Source organism: Colossoma macropomum, unplaced genomic scaffold (assembly GCF_904425465.1).
Source record: "Colossoma macropomum unplaced genomic scaffold, Colossoma_macropomum, whole genome shotgun sequence".
Taxonomy (NCBI): Eukaryota; Metazoa; Chordata; class Actinopteri; order Characiformes; family Serrasalmidae; genus Colossoma; species Colossoma macropomum.
Genome location: NW_023495818.1, coordinates 387,770 through 407,280, shown reverse-complemented (window position 1 = coordinate 407,280; position 19,511 = coordinate 387,770). Strand labels below are relative to the sequence as shown.

Genomic DNA, 19,511 nt, shown 5'->3' with positions numbered 1-19,511 from the left:
GCTCAATAATTTGCAAAACAGCATCTTAACAAAGCATTTATGGGACATGACTACAACTAATGAAGTCGTTTTTAGTGATTTTTACATAAAAGGTCTCAAGCTAAATACTAAAACAGGTCATAATGAATAAAGCTTAATGCATTTGATGCTTCATAAATTACCTTAATAAACCAGAATTCGTGTTGCTTTAAAATACAGTGTTGTCAATGCATTATAATTGGCCTGTATATGACAATCCATTTTTCAAATATGCAATAAAATAAATGCAGTTGACAAATGAGAACCGATCACATTTTTCACTGTGTGCTGTGAGCATCCTGACCAATGACAGTTCTAGGCTGTTTCTTTGGCTGTATAGATGAATCATGGCAAGATATTGTTTTGCATGCCAATCTTTAACTATGTCACATTGATTTACCAATATGTTTTCACTCCATTGCAAGATATCACAGTCATCATACGCAGCAACATAATCACAATACTAGCATTTTGTCCATGTTGTTCGGCCGTAGCATTTGAATCTAACCATGCCTCTCCACCAAACCAGGTTGCTCTCCCAAATGGGAACCCGCTCGGCTCTCCAGATGGTGGGTGAGAACGCTCCAGTGATGCTTAGCCTCCTCAAACACATTTACACAATCCAGGAAACAGAGCGAGGGATGGCAGAAACTCACTGTGTATCAGCCTGGCTCACACCTGTGCTCCATCTGACCCATCGCACCTGAGAATGCGCAGTCCAAGCAGTATAAGGATTTGCATTATTAGTGTCAGCCTCTGCCGGTCTGTGGAGCAAGCACCTGCCTGGGGGTTCCTTCATCAGCTTTGGCCATTTTGCCAGGAAAAGATGATACGGACAAAGAAGACAAACAGACAAACTGATAATTCATTTGTACTTTACAAATGGCATTAGGGCATTTTACACATATAACATTTAATGCAAATCCAGTTAGCAAAACTATATTAAAACAATACGGTGAAGCATTTTGTCAGATGAAAAGCATTTCTAAGTATTTTGTTTCTATGAAAATATTTTCTAAGCTTATGATACTAAATCTGATTTTATGATATCTCAGTAGTTTTCAACCCTGTGATTGATTGTCCTGCCCACCACATATTAGTAATAGTATTTTCTCACTTTAATAACACACTGATTAGCACTGCGCAAACCGCATGATTAAATCATCATATGCTTGCCTCAGACCTTGTGAAGTGGTTAAGTAATATCAAGGATACTTGTGTGGTTTCTACATAAGATACTGTAAAAGATACTGATGTCTAAAAAAATAAATAAAAGTAATCAGAATTCTAGATAGCTGTTACTACTGTGCTATCGCTATTATGTTTATGGTACATGTCCATTTTTGTAGATAACGGTATGGTATGTGTTGTCAAAACCATAAAGTGAGTCTATTTGAGACTACTTAACAAGTGTGTGTTGATTTATGATTGCAGTTTACACAATGCTAATTGTTGGCTATAAGCCTGCATACTTGTTAGCTACATTTGCCTCATAGCTGAAGTACAAAACTAAAGAAAGAAACCTCAGACTTGTTGACTATATTTGAGATAAAGGAAAAATGTGTTAAATTGACTGAATGATTCCATTAACCCCTTAACATACATACAAAGGCTCACAAATGGACAAATGGAGCTATTCTTAGGTTATAGAATTGTGTAATAAAACGTTGGGCCTGCCGTCAGGCCCATGGCTTGTTAAGGGGTTAACAACAGCATGGCATTAGCATAGGTAGGAGAAATGATTGTAATGTTCACTACACTCTTAGGAAAAGGGATTCTATATAGTAGCAAAAAGTGTTCTTTGGCTTATAACAATAATGGAAGCCTTTTTTGGTGCTATATAGAACTTTTTTTAAAAAAGATTCTACATAGAACCATCTACAACAGATTTTCCATTGATCTGAAGAACACTTTCAGGATGCAAAGAACCTTTAAATGATGTAAAGGGTTATTTGAGTGTTCATGGTTCTATATAGAATCATTTTCTTGACTAAAGAACCCTTAAAGAACCATTTTTAAGAGTGTATGCTGCATTAATAAAGTAGCATGTTACGCTGCTGCTAGCAAACTGCCACAATGTTGTTATTGTGGCCCCTGAGGCCTACTCATGTAGCAATGATAAACTGGTGTTTTCACATTGTAACTGACTGCCATGAGTGGCTGTCAGTGAGTGTGATGCGATATGCATTCAGCCTGACAGACTTCTGAAGGATTTAATGAAGTTATAAGTGCTATCCATGCCCATTTTGCTTTCTCCTCACCACTGCTGACCAAACCAACATGGCAGAGCTTTTGTTTACATGATGAGGACTTAATTGGAATAGATAGATCTACAGCAGATGTAGAGCAAAGTGCCTGCAAGACTGCATTCATGTTAATGTTAAAAATGGAATAGCAATACCCTGGTGATGCTCAAAAGAATATGTTTATGAATCCATAAATGTTCAATTAAACAGCTGATCAAACCATTATACCTTGTGTATTTTCATTTTACTTAACAGCAAAGCTAATAGTACAGCTAATATGCAAAGGTCTAAATGTACAACAAGCGTTTTTTTCATTTATTTTACAATAAAACAATAGAGGCCATATCTCCCTCCTACCGTTCTTGTAGTTTACTACAATCTGTCAGAATGACTATGAATGTGTCATATTATAGAGCGCTAAATTATTTAGTAACCACTACTAATTAGTCATGATCCACAATAATTATTCAGTAATTGCTATGGATTGTTCAGTAACTACTACGAATTATTTAAAAACTACTACAAATTATTCAGTAACTACAAGAATGTTTCAGTACCAACCATGGATTATTCAGTAACTACTATGAATTATTCAGTAAGTATTATGAATCATTCAGCTATGTATAAGTCTATGTAACAATGTTTTACAGTTCAATCTTGAAACTATGAACTTCACGTAAATATTTGTCCAGATTAAAACGAAACTGCCATTCCAGTAGTGGGTTATATTCTTTTAAAAAATATTTTTCTGGGTTAGTCTAATTAGAATTAAAAAGTAGAATAAGAATTATAGCACACATAGGCATATAGACAAAGTATAAGGTGTACACAGTGGTATATGAGACACTGTTTGCCAGTGGGTCAGTAAGACATATGAGAGCCTCTGTGTGTGTGCGTATGTGTGTCTGGCCCTGAGCACGCTAGCGTATCTAAAGAAATGCCTGGGAAGCCAGCAGCTGCTCTAATTGAGTATTTTAGGACAGTCTGCGAGTGCATGCATCTTGGATGCTTCCTCCATGGCCTCTTTTCACCATCAGTCCTATATTTCCACAGCACATTACAGTGGAAACTGAACAAAATCCTCATGTAATTCCATTGGTTTGTGCATTTGTACACTCTTTAATTAAACATGAACATAGCATGAATGATAGTAGGCCAAATATTACCTATAACATTTCATATATCACTGTTATAGTAATACAGCTGAATGGTGATGCTTTCATGCAGAGTCAGTGTGATTATAAATAATGTAAAGATAACATGAATCATTTAGCCACTTGTATATAATTTGTCTTTTCATAGGCAAGGTTTCAGTTTTGAACAGGAAAAGGGGGGAAGCCCCCCGTTTAGCTTTACAGTTCATTAACTGTAAAGTTAACTGTATCTGTGTGTGAATTTAGAGCATACAGGATGATGATGCATAAACTTAGACACAGTCAGAGGGAATAAACTGAAACAGCAGACAATTCTGTTTTGTAGCACAATTTTGTCTATATAGCACTTTTTTCCTCTCTGCATAGGCAAAGCTCTTCTTGTGAATCTTGCATCAATTTGGCATTTTACAGAATCTATAATATATCATAGCTGTCAGAAAGAAAACAAAAACAAAACTTGTATCTCTTTTTTTCAAGTAAAAATGCCAGTTGACTTTTATACTGTATTATAATTTCTTCATGAATGGACCAATAGAAACACTCAAAACTTAATTAGAAAAAATCTTCCCCAAGTTATACTGATAGAGTATAAAAGAATGAATGGCCTAATGTATCATTTTTAGATGACTAAACTACAGATAGTATATGCAAAGACCTGAAAAAGCGTCTTGCTGCCATATTGTTGACATTCCGTCAGCATAACGTGTACGAACTGTGTCGTCAAAATCAAGATATCAAGAAAAAGTCAGTTTGATCTGAGTCACTGATCTGTCAAAAAGTCGATCTGTCAGTAAGTTATAACACATCCAGACATCTATATGTACCTTGTAAATACTAGCCTACACATCAAAGGAGATTAAAGCATACAAATCGCTAGAATCATATCATCTGTGGACAGGTCAGGGACGTTCTGACGTTTGTACCATCAGCTACACCATACAATGTCCCAATCATTATGAGATGGGAAAACTGAGTAATACCTACGTATCCATGTCTGATGGGGTTAATTAATGTTAGCTTGGCATTAGCTTAAGTTATGTGAGCCCTGCTAAGATTCTGGTTTTCGATGTCAAGCTAAAGCAGATGAGATCTAGACATAAATATATTGCATAAGTCAATCTTCAATTAGTGTCACTTGAAAATGATCTACAGAATTTAGTTTTTTGTACAGAGTTTGGTTTTTAGTTGCTGTTGGTGCTACAGCCATGAGCCACGCAGCACACCATGGATATGTTTTATTTGTCAGGATGCTTTATTAAGTAATGGTGTATAAACAGTGGCTCTGTAAGAGCTGAAGTCATCATCGCACCAACTGCTGATATTGACAATATGGTGGGGGCGGCAACTATGAAGTCAATTGGATAATATCTGTAGATGGGTCATTCTACAGAACCGTCCATTTTTGTGTCCCTAGCGTTTACAGATATATTACACTTGAAAAACGTTACAATTTTTTACATGTTCAAATAAAACAATGTTATTTTAACAATTACACCTTCTTGATCCATCAATTTAGCAATATTGGTTTTTAAATCAATTATCTAGCATTTCAAGCACCACAGAAGTGCTTGTCCCCACAGTCATGTGTAAAGGGTGAGGCCATATTTCAAAGAAAAAAAACTTTTTCATGCAATTTTAACTACAATAATCTATACATGACTGTGGAATATATAAATTAAATTATATAAAGAGAACAAATGCCAAATAAATGTTATAAAATATATAATGAAAGGTGTGGTCCCCAGGAGTTGTGTCACTGGTGTTACTGCATAACAAAAAATCTCTTATTTTGAATTAAAAATCACACTGATGACATCACTCAACTTCGTTCTACCTATTTTCTGAGGATCTATGAAAAAAGCACATGGTAAGTCCACTGTGTCTTTTCAGTTATCAGAAATGTTCTTATTTAGCTCATGATTTCATATGAAGCTGTTAGTTGACGTCACTGGTGTGACCTACTTTATTCTTAGATAATTGTGAAAAAAAAGAATACAAATGGATTAAATTACATGTTTTAGTGGATATTCCATGATTAACACCAGTGACACCTTTGGATACATTGAAAAGTGGACGTTTCTGTAGAATGACCCAGAGGCTAGAAAGGACACTTTATAAAAAATAATTACAGAAATTAAGCTACAGTTAAAAGAGTGTACTACTGTAATAAAAGAAAGCAAAATTGAGTTAAAGTAAATAAGGAAATTCTCATTCGCAACCTACAAATCTGTAACCTTCTCGGCTTCAGTTTTTTGAAGAAAAAGAAATATGTACAGAGGTTACACTCAACAGAGATTATTGTCTACAGGAGAATAATCCGTGCTCTGCTGCACGTTGCTGTGCGGCTCAGGCTGCATTCCTCAAACTCGCATCCTTTCAGCAGCCTACATTTCCCAGGGTGTGGTCTGAGCGCTACGTCGTTTCTACATGTGCACAGACTTCAGTGGGAAAACACTCTCGGGGCAGTTCCTCACACTATGCCCCGCCCCCTCCCTCACACGATTGGTTGCTTCACCACATGTTCCACGCGCTATTGGTTAAAACGGTTGTCAATCTTTTTTTCAAGCGCTGCTCCGCTTCCTTACCGCTGAGTGAGCTGTTTTGAGGGGAGGGGGGTAGAAACCGGGTTCGGGTTTCGGTTTTTGGGGGAAGGAAAGGGGAAGTAAATAATTCATATGTCTCGTATATCTGACAGAGTGCGACAGGGACCGACAGCTAACGAGCTAACGTCTGTACGGGGAGAATTTCGACCGGGAAAACAAAGCCTTCTTGAAGTTTTCAGCGGCTCCTGCTCACCAGTCCTGCCTTTGTTGACTGTCTGCTCGGCTCACAGCCTCTTGTCTTTTTCAAAGTAGTGAGTAATGGACGTTTGGATTGACATGGGCTACTTGGGATTCACGTAGGAAACAAGACGAGCTCATTCACCTCGCTCGTTATCATGCTGCACCGGAGGGAGGGTTACACTCAGGTCCGCGTCAACAAAGGAGACGTTAATTTAAATTTAAGCGAGACAGTCCAGCGTCCGTTGGATCAATAGCGGCAGTAACGCTCTCTGTCGCCTGGTAGGAAAGGAAGCGAGAATAATTTCATTTAAAAGGACATCATCTGGTATTAGGGTCCCGGAGTTGTGACCAAACTCACAGCTGGAAGATGGCAACAACAAAAGCCAAGGCTGGACTGAACAATGGAGGCAGTCCTTATCGAGAGACCAACGTTAGCAGGACAGAAGCGAGCAGTCCAGCGTTATCTGCTGGAGGAGCAGCGCCCTTATCAGTGGCCAACAATAGCCGGACTTATTCTCTGGATGACTTTGACACGGTGGCCACCGTTGGTAAGTTGGTTTTACCTGTCCACACACCTGAAGTCATGAACCATAAGAAAGCACAACTTTATTACTTGCTCTAGCCCAGGCTTGCTTTGCTTTAAGGAGCCTGTGGCATGACTCAGGACACTGTACTTTATCATTTTACATACTAGTATAAGGAGAAAGTGTGGCCGTATAGACAAGGCCATGTTAAAGGAGCTGTAACCTGAGCTTACCAGGCTGGATGTGAAGGCCCAAACCATCCCTGGAGACTATCAGGTGCACCTGTGGCCTTCCACTAGCTGGCCCCCCAGACACTATTAGATTTCACTCCAGTGGCTTTTTTGAATGGGAGATTTTAAGTCCTATAAGTCTGTTTTCCTACATAGATTTTTAAATTAACCGTGTCACTGTGTTAAAAAATGTCATCTACCATTTACATACATACTGTGAGCATCTTGTGATAAATCAACCAATAGATAAAGTCCAAAATTATTACATTGACATACATTAATATCAAGAAAATTTTTTTTCGCTTTCCTTGGTAAAGTTAACTTTTTGGTGGTGTTTTTATGACCTTTTTGCATATTGGCAGTATATGTATGTAAAGCCGTACACACACACACACACACATCACTAGGTGATGTGAAGCGCCACCACATCTACTCAGACTGGAGTTAAAGCAACATCATTGGACAGCTCAACATGCTTGGAGGAGAACTCTAACTACTAACTCTTTTATGTTAGCTAACAGACACCCGCGTTGGCTCCCACCTCACTGAGTTATATGGGTTGAAATAGGGAATTGCGAGTGTCATACAGACTTTATTGTCTGAGGCTTAAGGCCTATTCACAAATGCACACTGTGTTTTGAAAACAAGCACTTGTGTATTATTATAGTCTTTCACACTGAGTCCAAAACTGCGACTCTGCATAATTTTTTAGGCTGCTAGATTTTCTGCGTTGTATGGATGCGTTAAAAATCAAACTGACCAATCAGAGCTCCGTCATCATGGTTGCAGCTCAAACAAATGTGCATCAAGATGACGCCAACCCAAAAGATCAGAATTTTATACTAAAAGCAACAACAAAACTTTGAAAATGCAGAGGTTAAAGAAAATATATCGTGGACCAGAGCTAAAAGTCAGGAATGACAGCAAGTATGTTACAGTGACTGTGGCCTAGTGGCCATTTTTTTGTCTAGGTGCAGCCTAGTCTGTTCATGCCCTTGAAAAACTGCAAACTATTATCTTTCCTCGATAGTGAACGCTCCTTTTTAATGAGGGGCACAGCAAGCAGAATCTCAGATTCCCCCATTGACATATGAAAGTCGGTCGTTATGCAGCGGTGGAACTCCACATGTTGTCGTCTTGTACACAATTTGTGCCTCATTTAGGTGCAGTGCTTAAAGAAAAAATGTTGAATTCATTCATCACCTACTCAAAAGATCGATTTCTTCTTCCTCTTGTGTCTTCTTGTCACAAATTCAGTTTATAACAAAGTTTACAACAAAAAAACGCATCAGACCTGGTACGAAGGTCCCACTTCGTTAAAAATCTCATCCACTGGTGTACGAAGTGTGAATAAGTTTTTAGCTTTAGCGTTTTTGTTTTTTTATTCATTAGTTAAGTAGTTAGTTTTTCCAGCACATCTAAAGTTAGGATTTCAGAGGTTTTTTTAATGACGTCTTTACTTGTTGAGGATATTTAAGTCCTTTGGGCCCATTTTGCTGTCAACCTGATTGGAAATAAAGATACAAACACAATGTTAATTGTCTACTATATATGATTTGCATGCTCCATTTTAAGTGGGATTTTGCAGGTCGGTTAAGTATTTTCTTTCTATAATATGATGTATAATTTTCTGTTTGCCTAATTTCCTAATACGTAATTTACGGACACAATTGTAACTTGGATTTTAAAGTGATTTGGTCATATGGTTAGATTCCCAAGTTGCTAACTTGTGAGTCTCTACAGTGGGTTTGTGTTGAATATGACATTTTTTCCCACTTTAGACTTCCGCACTGTAACTGCAGCTCCAACACCTTTTAATTAGTTTTATCAAGCACCCTCTCTTTCACTTTCGGAAGTGTTAGGAGAGGTTATTTTGGGTGCATGTGTGTGCATGCATGCTCACTTAAAAATTACAGGCGTGTTCTGGAGCTTCTTCAGCTCGCATTGTTCAACTGTAAGTAGGTCTCCATTTGCTTATGTGTAATTAATGTACTGATCCTTTAATTACTTCTTCACCATAACAATTCAAGCTTGTTCCTTGTTGTCACACTTGTTCCTTAAAGTCATTTGCATTAGCGAATGCTCCCAGAAGTGTTCATGTGTGAGCAAACCGGCTTGTTGACCAACAAGAGGCCATGTAATATCTTTTGAAAAGAATCCGTAATGCACCAGCTGGAATTTCTGAGCCGATAACAATGACCAATAATTAAGTTATTATGGTTAATACTGATACCAAGTTTTTTTAATTTACAATTTCTTTGCAGTTCACTTAGGTGCTGTTGGAACAAAATCTTATATCTCCATTTCTGACACTTTAAGGGTCCATGTAATGGAAAAAACAGATTCTCTATACTTCTTTAAAATAAAAGAGTTGAATGCTGTATGTAAGTATAGTTTCAAGTTTCAGAATGTGCTGTTTAGTCCATACAGTCCATACATGGTAACCAAGCTGCAAATGTTGATTGTGATGTTTTTTGTGATGTCTCGAAAACCAGCACATGTAAATATATCAGCCTGTTTGGTCTACAGCAGTTTAGCTCCACCCACTCACCTTGAAGTTGTAAGCAGTGTTTTAGTCTGGGCTGCTTTTTGAATGAGGGACAATACAGGGGAGCCAATCAGAACAAAGATCTTTCTTCACAGCACAATAAAAAAGACATGTTTAATTAATAAAGAGAGGTTGGAAAATGGTAATGTTGAAATGAATTATGACTGTTTCTGGTACATAAACCCATATAAATGTCAAAGTTGACCTCAGAGAATAAATGAACCAATAGAAATGCCCAAAAATTCTTTGGGAAGGTGGTAGAAGAGAGTCTTATTCCATGAACTTCCATTTAGAGTTAACAAACATGCTGGTTTTTTGGAGATACAAGGTTAACAGCGTCAAATGAAGTGCAAGACTGTAAAATTGTAATTGATGATTGATTAATTTTACACAGCTGTGATATAGTTCAATCAGACATTATATTTTTTGTAAACATTTACATTCATTTTCATAAATATTGTACTTTTTTTTAAAGAAATCATTTAAAAGGTACTCTTATCCAGAGCCGCTTAGAATATTTGAGGAATGTTGCATTAGGGCGAAATAGTAGGATTAGGAGTGTTGCTCAAGGGCTCTTATTAGTGTAATAGTAGCAGTATGTGTGTGTGTGTGCGTGTGTGTATTCTCCTGTAGACATGTGCATAGCTAGTGGATGGAATTGGCTAGATCTCCCCCTGTTAGGCGATTGTGCAGTCTAACACGCTTGGAGGAGATTGCTAACTGCTTCTTTTTTGGCAACTAACAGATGCCTACATTGGCTAGCCATCTAGAGAGAGCCCGGCCAGGTATTTTCAATTACGCATCGCCATGTCTGTATCCTTATGATGGTGATGGAGCTTAGGCAGTTGCTTCAGTTGGGCGTCCTCTTATTAGTACTGAACACCAGTGGTGTTACTGCTCGGATGGAGAATATCCCCTGGCCTCCTGTGTGTTGAGTGGTACTGTTATCCACTGTGACCAACACTAGTGAGAACACATGCACAGTACATGTGTGATTATCAAGGGTGTAACAATATTGAGTATTGAAAATATATTGAACATGAAAATATGTGTGTCATTACACCTCTAGATTATTGATTGTCATTATTGGCTGTAATTCCTATGTCAGACCAATAAACATTACATTTTCACCTTGATGAGCCAATAATAATATATAAGCTGCTGATATATTGTGCGACTCTGCTATCTTTACTTGATGTACTGGTCTGTTAATTACATGCTAGTCTGGTGCCACTTTCCACTTGACATGGCCAAGAACAGTTTATTATGACACTGTCACTATCACTGTTTTAGTATGACATGTAGGACATGTAGGGGCAGTCGGTTTTCAAAACAAGACTGTAACCAAAGCAAAGCCGTGGGAACCAAATGTGTCGGCAAACTCACAAGGATATCTGGCTTAAACTGCTTCAAAGAAAACTCAAACTTAAATAACTTTCAAAGACACAATGTCGTGAATATTACAAACCTTTTTTTTTCTTTGGTCAATCCAGTGACTGTCTCACTCTGAAAGGATTGCAAAACGGTCAACTGCTTACAGTCATGTGTTTCCCATCATACGGACACGACCTGCTGCACAGAAGTCACTCAGAATGAAACTGACAGCATCCTAACAAGGATTCTTAACAGCTTAACATGCAAAAGATATCAGGCACTCTGTCTACGTGTGGGTGGACCGAGACTAATTACATGCTTGTTTCTTGTTGCCAGTCGCATTTAGAAGAAAGGCTTCCATCTTTGACCAAAACATCTTGTTGGCCAGCAGAAGCCTATGTAATGTCTTGGAAAAGAATTCATGACAGAGTAGTGGCCGCAGTCTAAGTTCAGTCTATAACACTACTGGCAGGAGTTGACAGAAACTCTGCTTGCCGTAAAGCAAAAACACAGTGGTGAAAACTGCAACGACAAAACATGGTGACAAACACAAGAGTCAGCCTATATTTAGAGACGTCACTGTGCATGTGTGTGAGGGCAGTAGTGGTAGCAGTATTGTTGTCTGCCTCTTTGGCAGTTGTTGTGGGAATTTGAAAGGACAGCTTCTCCTCAAAGGCCTGCGGGAAGATACAGTTCATTTTAGGATACACATCAACGGGACATTCTCACATACTTTCACAACTACAAGTCTTGACATGTTGCTTTCTTTTTCCAGTGTGAGGGTGTTGGCTCAGTCAATATAACACCTTAGTATTATGTTAATAACGAAATGCTCTTTATCACATGTTGTGCCAATCCCTCCTGCTTTTATTCTCTTCATTCATGGAATATGTCAAGGCTGTCATTATTAGTCTATTAAACTAGACTAAACAAAAAAAAACCTTCTTGAAGAATTGATGATGATTAATTGACAGTTTGCATGATGATAATGCATTCGGTTTTTAATGTGTTGTTACTGTTAATGGCTGGTTTAGATTAGAAGCGGCATGACTGCTGGGAAAGCATAACATTTCCCAACAAACTTTCGTTTTCAACCAGTCACATCTCACACAGCAGAAAAAAGACTCAACATGCAAAAGCCGCGCGCTCCCATGTTAACAGAGGAGAACTCTCAGGGTATTCTAGGACTTCAGAGAAGGCCTTATGATTTCTGGGACCTAGAAATGTATCTGTAATTTTTTTAGTTCTTTTTATTCAATACAATCATTCTTGTATTTAACCTCTGCAAGTATTATAGTACTACTGTTGTTTCATTGTTAAGTTCTGGATAAAAACGAAAGGGTTAATTTCTTTAGATGCCAAGCAGAAATTTGGCCAGTCAAAAGTTGATTTCCTCCATGGTATCTAGATAAGTATAGTGAAGAGAGCTCTGCTATTGGTTAGGAGTTCAAGAGCTTGATTAACTATCAGCATAATTACGAAGTAACAGAGAAATCTACAATCACACTTTGATTTCTAAAATACAGGACCGATTTCATGAGAAAAAAAAGTCACTCTAGGCCTTCTGGAAGTCGTAGATACGCTAGTGAGTGTGAATTTGAGTGGCAGCCTAATCAGTGGGTTGATGAAACTGCTAAAAGGTAAAACATATGCTAATATGTCTGTCAGAGGCTTCAAGTAAAAAATGGAATGTCTTCTAGGAGCTTTATATTGCTAGGTTTAAACTATAACAGCCCTCAATTAGCTTAATGCTAGCAGAAATTAGCATTATTGTGGAGGTGGATTTTTTGGAGTTTTTGACGTTCATGGCTCGAATTGAAGGCCTAGCTCTAATAGTCACAGTTCACCACCGCATGTTACAAAACTTTATTTTGACGAAAATCAACCCACTTACCCACAGCCAAAACACTGGCACTGTAGATGTTACAAATTTTAATTTCTTTAAAGCAGTTATACACTGTAGACATTAAGCCACTCTGTTAGCTTTTCAATATACACCTCATGGATCATTTATGTTTTTGTTGGCTCCATGATAGCATAAAAATGGAATGCAGGAATCATAATTGGGTTGGAGCTTAATATAGCTGATACTCAATCCATTAAATATGCCTTTTTATCACTGCTTTTTAAAAACATACTTTCTAGTTTATCTTGAGTTAAGTCCATTGTTATAGTTTAGTCTTTTTTGTTTAAACTCCGACTATAGTAACTATTGACAGGGACAGCCCAACAATATATAAAATGCAAATTATTATATAGGCCTGTCATGTCATTCAATGTCTTTTAAACTAAAACTAAATCTCTCATCCATCCACATCTTAATGCATGCATGTAGGGGATTATGTTTTGTTGAAAAAAATGTATTTATTTATTTATTTATTTATAAGTGTAACTTGCACCACTCAGGAAGAAGACCTCTACTTTAACCGTGGCAGAATGGGAAGCATATAGTATTAGGACTAGCATAAAAAATCCAATTTGCTGAGCCTTTGGTCGGATGCGAGGGATTTACGGCCTGTGACGAATCAGTTAAGCCACTGTCTGAGTGCTCTTATTACGGAATTGACATTAAAATGATTAGGAAACAGCTCATTCTCGTGAATCAGCGATATCTATGGCTCCCTTGTGTTTGGGCTGGACATGAATTATGGGAAAGGGTAGATGCCGAGTCAGGATGGTGGAGAAGTGCCATTCACGCTTTCTGATTTAGAGTGTGGGAAAACTGCAGTTATCCTGTGTAGAAGTCATGAAATACCCGTTTCATTGCTTAGTTAGATGTTCCTCAAATGTTGCTACCTACTAGACTGCAGTGTGGCACTAGGAACATCTCACATTAGTCGATCAGTGAAAACATGTTTAAAGATTACTTCTTTCGTTTTGCGCTGAAGCTATCAGGCTAATGAAGATAACGAGTAAGGGAAGATTAGAATCCAATTAGCATCGTGCCAAAAGCATGCTCAAGTCATCACTGTTTGGTGTACTGCAGTAAATAGTCCTGTAGGAAACAGTAGTAGCAGCTGTCTTAAAGCCTGAATTTTGTCAATACTTTGGTCCAGTTTTGTAAAAACAGTATGTCATATGCATCAGTTTGAGAGAGGTTTGTGCTGAATTAAGAATGCAGTGCTAATGGGCCCTATTCACATTTCCCTCAGGTTCTGAAGTTAATCACTTTTCCGGTTTTAGCATAGCACATATGACAGCGAGCAGGGCTGTAGAGTACAGATATGCTTGCATTTGCTATTAAAACATTTTATTTGTGAAGATAAACATTGCTGGCTCTCAGTGACTCTTTACTATGCTGGCACATAATGAACCGAGGACAAAAGATCTTGTGTAGAAGAGTCCTCATCCCCCATGTAATGTGACAGTTGTTTGCTCTAGCTTTAGCTCAACTGAAAAAAGCAGCCTCCCTCTCTCAATCATTCCTCCCCCTCATCAGACATGCAAAACTACCAGTTTAGCCCCCAGTTTCTAAAAATATCTTGGTGTCTTTTAATTACCAGAATATTTCTGAATAATAAAATGTTTTCAAATGTAACGTTTTTCAAATGGAGCTTCAAGGAACTATGTTACTGCTGCCCTCAGTGCTGCATTTCCAAAGAAAATCGGCCATGGTGTTTCATCAATTCCCAACCAAGCACACGTCACATTCAGAATGATTCCAGACAATAAGAAGAGCGGATGATCCTAGTTTTAAAGTAAATTAAGGAGTTCATGTCTGAAGCTAATGTAACTCTGTCATTGTTCAAATCTGACCACGACTACGTGACATGACCTTGTTCTGTTAAGTTAAACCATTTCAGTCTGTTCATTAATATTTCTATTAAGGACTTAATATTTGTATAATTTTCCATTTCCTATAATACTAAGTTGTTGTGCAGACATGAACCATAAATTACTTTAAATGTCCATCTGGGTTATTCTCACGTACATGGCAAAGTTTTGTTGAAAATTTTATTTATTTACTTATTAAACCTGATTAAACCTTAATGATTTAATTTATTTTTAGTAATATTTTCCACCTTGTGACTGAATTCTTTCATTCTTATATTACTGCAACACAGCAAAGTTTAAAGAAATCTCTGTAAGTAATATGTTTTTCCCCACAAAATTTATTTATTTATTATTTTTTGTTTTTTTAAGCTAATTATTAAAATATGTATATTTTGTAAAATACATTGTGTTGCAGTTTTATGTCAGCACAGTTGCTGCAACACATTGATGTTTTTCTTTTTACTTGTGCCACATAAGATTTTGTTGTTTTGGTTCACATCCATACAGTTTACAAAGCAAACATTAAAATAAAGAGATTCAACAGTTTAAACTCAAAAATAGTGATACTGGTAATGACAAACACATACAGATGGACTGCAGTGTGTAACTGTAGAACCATAAAGTAAACTTATATGGTAAGTGGGGCTGATAAGGTGGGCAATGAGGTGGTGTAAATGTTATGGTTGATCGGTATACACGGTAGTGAGAATTGGGGTAAAATATGCCAACAAATGTAAACGTAAACTCTTTATTGTACCATACAGAGCCTAATTGATCTACTAAATTACATGAATATTTTATCTGCATGTTGCTTATGACACTCAAATATGTATGGACATGTTTTGAGGTGGTTTTATGAGAATGACCCACCTGCAGAGATGATTTACTTACCACTTTACTTTACAACATTTACTTTACATACTAATAACCATCTGCTTTCTAAATCACCTAAATTAATGTTGATCGTAATGTGTACTCAATCTTGAAATAATGAATTAAACTGTATATGACTGTTTTTGTTTGGAGCCTTGACACAGAACAAAATGTCCCTGAAAATGACTGCAGCATAGGGCTGGCCTGAGCAATTTGAATATTCAGGTATCCATTCGCAATATTAGTATTCGGTTCTCATTTATTATGGGGAAAGCTTTGTCTCTTTTTATGCTTTCCACTGGCCGTTTAAGCTAAAAAAGCACAGATAGTTAAGAAATCATGGGAGCACTTTATATTATCAGACAATAACGAAAATGCCCAGTGCTTTAAGAGGCTGGTATGCCTTGGAGGCATGACAAGTTTGATGAATCATTTCAAATATGCAGGTATAGTGATCCTTCCTGAGTATCATTCCTGACTTAATACTGTTTGAGGTGTGTTCTGGCAGTGCTGAAGCAGGGGAACACCGACACAGCTGCCATCGTAGGAGCTGTCCAGCAGACGAGTCTGGGGCGGAGTCTGAAGTTAACTTTAGCTACTCTAGCAAGCATCTCTTCAGGCTGTGGACCGAGAGCCACATGACTGAGCTAAATGGCTGTGAATGTGCTCAACTCGGCCTGCATGACGCCTTCAGTGCCGCTTTCCATAAAAAAAGGCGAACTAACCAGATACAACTTTTAACTGAAACTTTTAAAAAAAGACTCTTCAGTCCAAAAAAAACACTCAAGAAAGATGAGAAGGCATCAATCGCAGATTCTCTTAAAACAAACGCACAGTACGCAAGCAGCTGGACTTCAGCCTGACTATAAACACACTGTTGCCACCCACTGGATATATTTTGAAATGCGGTAACACACATGCTTAAATAGATGGTTAATTACACGATATAAATATTATTCTTTGTAAGGCTCATTTGAGTCGGTATTTGAGTACTCATTTGGAAAGACCAAGCCTGTAAAATGCTGTTTGGCCCTACTGCAGTAGATAAAACCGGGAACAAAGTTACCTGCTTGCAGAAGTCAAAAGGCATGGCAACCTATAAATGTGAAAGGGGCCTGTTAATAGAGTATTAGCTTCCATCATCTGCTAGCTACATTAGCCTTTGTAGCTTTAGTAGATTTATAAAAATGTACAAAAGTACATGTCATAGTTAATACAGCAGTAACAGCCTTCAAAAAAACCTGAATTTTGTCCATACTAGATTTTAAAGCACCAAACATGACTTGACTGATCAACTGCACAAGAATATTGTGTACATTTGATTATTTGCAGTGTTTTTAGACACAAACAGCTGAAGTCATGTCTCTTGTTTTCACCAAGAGACTGAGCCTCTAGGATTCTAATATGGGTTGAATAGACTGCTCAACAGTGTTTAATAGAAGCGTGGGTTAAGATTAGGGTGGTCACTGTGGTTCTAATGGGTGTGCTCTGTTTTGAGAATGACCAATGTTTTTTGGAACTTAACCAGGCCAGCTAAAAAAGTTCCTCAACGGTTGCTTTGGCTTAAATTTAAGGCCTGTCTTTCTAAGAGCACTTGTTTGGGGCAGTGCAGTGTTTATGTATATCGTTTTCCACATGGAGTAGACATCTTTCAGCCCAGACAAATGAAAGGAAAGGTGCTGTTGAACTAGCGCAGGCGAAGTCCAAGAGTGAGTGTGTGATTTGTCTTAATCTTCTCTGTTGAATGTTTGCTGCTTGAAGTCACGTTTTTGTGTTTTGTCACAGTGTGTTGCAACCCGTTTCAGCTTATAATGGGTGGCGTTTTGGAGAAGTGTCCTTTTCTGTGTATGATCTGAAACCGGTTAAGTGTCTTCTCGCTTCAGTGTTTTGTGCTGGGTTTTGGTACACTCTTAAAATAAGGGTTCTTCAAGGGTTCTTTAGAAAATGTAAAGGTTATAAATACAACCATAACAACTAAAGAACTTACTTTGGTTCTATTCAAAAGTTTATGATGGTCAACTATAGCATAGATGATGATGATTATTATTATTATCATTATTACTATGTGTAATTTCCATGAAAGGAAGAAGAACCTCAAAATCTTTAAAAATGATTCGTCACTCTTAAAGATAATAGTTGACAAAAAGGGTTCTTTGCACAATGCCATAGAAAACCATCATTGGTTTCCTTTTCTAAAAAGAACCTTTAAATTGGTTTAGAACCTCTTTACTGCATAAAGGGACTGTGCACTTTGTTTGTGCACTGTGTAACATTCGTTTTTAAGAGTTTATATATCACATAAAATACAGTAATGATTGTAGAAGCTTTTTTTTTTTGGTTCCAAATATAACCCTATTTGTTTAGAGTGTAAGGCAGGCTGATTCCACATCAGTGTTAAAAAGGCCACCTTTCATCCATAGGCAGAATGACCCACTTAGCTAGAGGAAAACCTGTGTCACATGCCCTAAATGAAATCACTAGATCATGCCTGTTTATAATCTCCTAATGTTCTGCTGTTTATGCTGTAGTTGCACGTGATTCAGTTGCAGAGCAGAAGTTGCCTTTGCATGTTTAAGGATTTTCTCCCTTCAAAAGAACAATGTTATTTTCCAGAATTCTTTGTCTGATACTGAAACATTCCATTCTGTAATTGCTCACTAAACGGAGGCTGTGTTTTTCATGGCCATTGTAAAAGACGGAGCACAAGGCATTTAGCATTTATTGCCATCGCACATCGAAGAGCCTTGGGCACCTAACGCCTTGTTGCCGAGTGGTGGTTTATCCCTTCTTGGACTACTATCAGTAGGTACTCATGACTGCTGACCGGGTACACCCCACAAACTTTGCCGTTCCAGAGATGCTCCAAGCCAGTTGTCTGATCATAAAAATTTGGCCCCTGTCAGAGTTGCTCAGGTCTTCAGGTCTGTCCATTTCTCCCACATCCAACACGTCCACTACAAGAACTATGAGAACTCACTGTTCACTTACCGTCAAATGTATCCCAGACTTTGACTTAAATTGCATTTGTAGTGACATTCAAACAAGTTTTTTCATCTTAACCTGTAGACGCCAGCCGACACCACAAAGAACTAGTAAACAGCAACAACCAGCTTATAGTAACTGCCTAAACTGTGTAGTGAAAATTGGTTATTTGAATGTCAGCTTATTATGCTTCTATTGAATGAAACTTTATTTGAAGGCTGCCTAAATAGGCACTTCATGACACATGGTCAAGCATTGAGAAAAAAATGTATACTTGAATATTTATGAAAAGCTTATGCCAATAAACACAAGATGTCATAAGGTATTATTTTAAGTAAATGACATTGTACTGACATAAGAAGGCTTAAACTAAGATGTCATTTGTTTTATTTGTTTCATAACATGTTATGACGCATCATTCCCAAGTAATGGGACTTGTAAGGCAGAAGTGGCTGTAGGTAGCCTTCAGATGAAGTGCTAATCTTCCTTATGTTCCTTCTTAAAAACAAAACCATTGTACTCATCGATAGGATTCTTGTATCTGACTTTTTAGACCAACTGTTCAGATTTCAAGTTATAAAAGACTAGGCGTGGGCAGTATGACTTTGATTAATGATGTCACAATATGCAGATTTTTTGCAGTTTGTAAAACATGCAATAAAAATTGTTGTAGTTGTAGATTTATTAGTTAATTAGTCAGTAAATCATTACAGAATAATGTAATTGTTTATCTGTTGCATTACAGATTCGATTTTTTCTTATTAAATCTTAGAAAAACGAAATATTGTGATGCTTATTGTGTATCGTGAAAATGTCTTGACGTTTAGTAAGATGTCATAGCCATATTGCCCAACTGTACAAGTGACCAAATCTGATTTGTATATTCAGACTTTAGTCGCATTTGCTCGCATATCCACATTTGGATGTCATATTAACGATGCACATGTACATATGCTGACCAGGTAGCAGCAAAACTTAGCAAACCTAATGATGATTACTAACTGA

At 37.5% G+C, this 19,511-nt stretch overlaps 1 protein-coding gene across 1 annotated transcript in view; it reads left to right on the top strand.

The window, feature by feature from the left end:
• The first annotated feature begins 6,009 nt into the window (after window positions 1–6,009).
• Window positions 6,010–19,511, top strand: part of prkx (protein kinase X-linked) — a 57,758-nt gene continuing 44,256 nt past the window's right edge. The window contains exon 1 of the mRNA XM_036563559.1: window positions 6,010–6,749. Within this exon, the coding sequence (XP_036419452.1) occupies window positions 6,569–6,749 (181 nt within the window). The 5' untranslated portion in view covers window positions 6,010–6,568. The remainder of the gene's footprint in view (window positions 6,750–19,511) is intronic.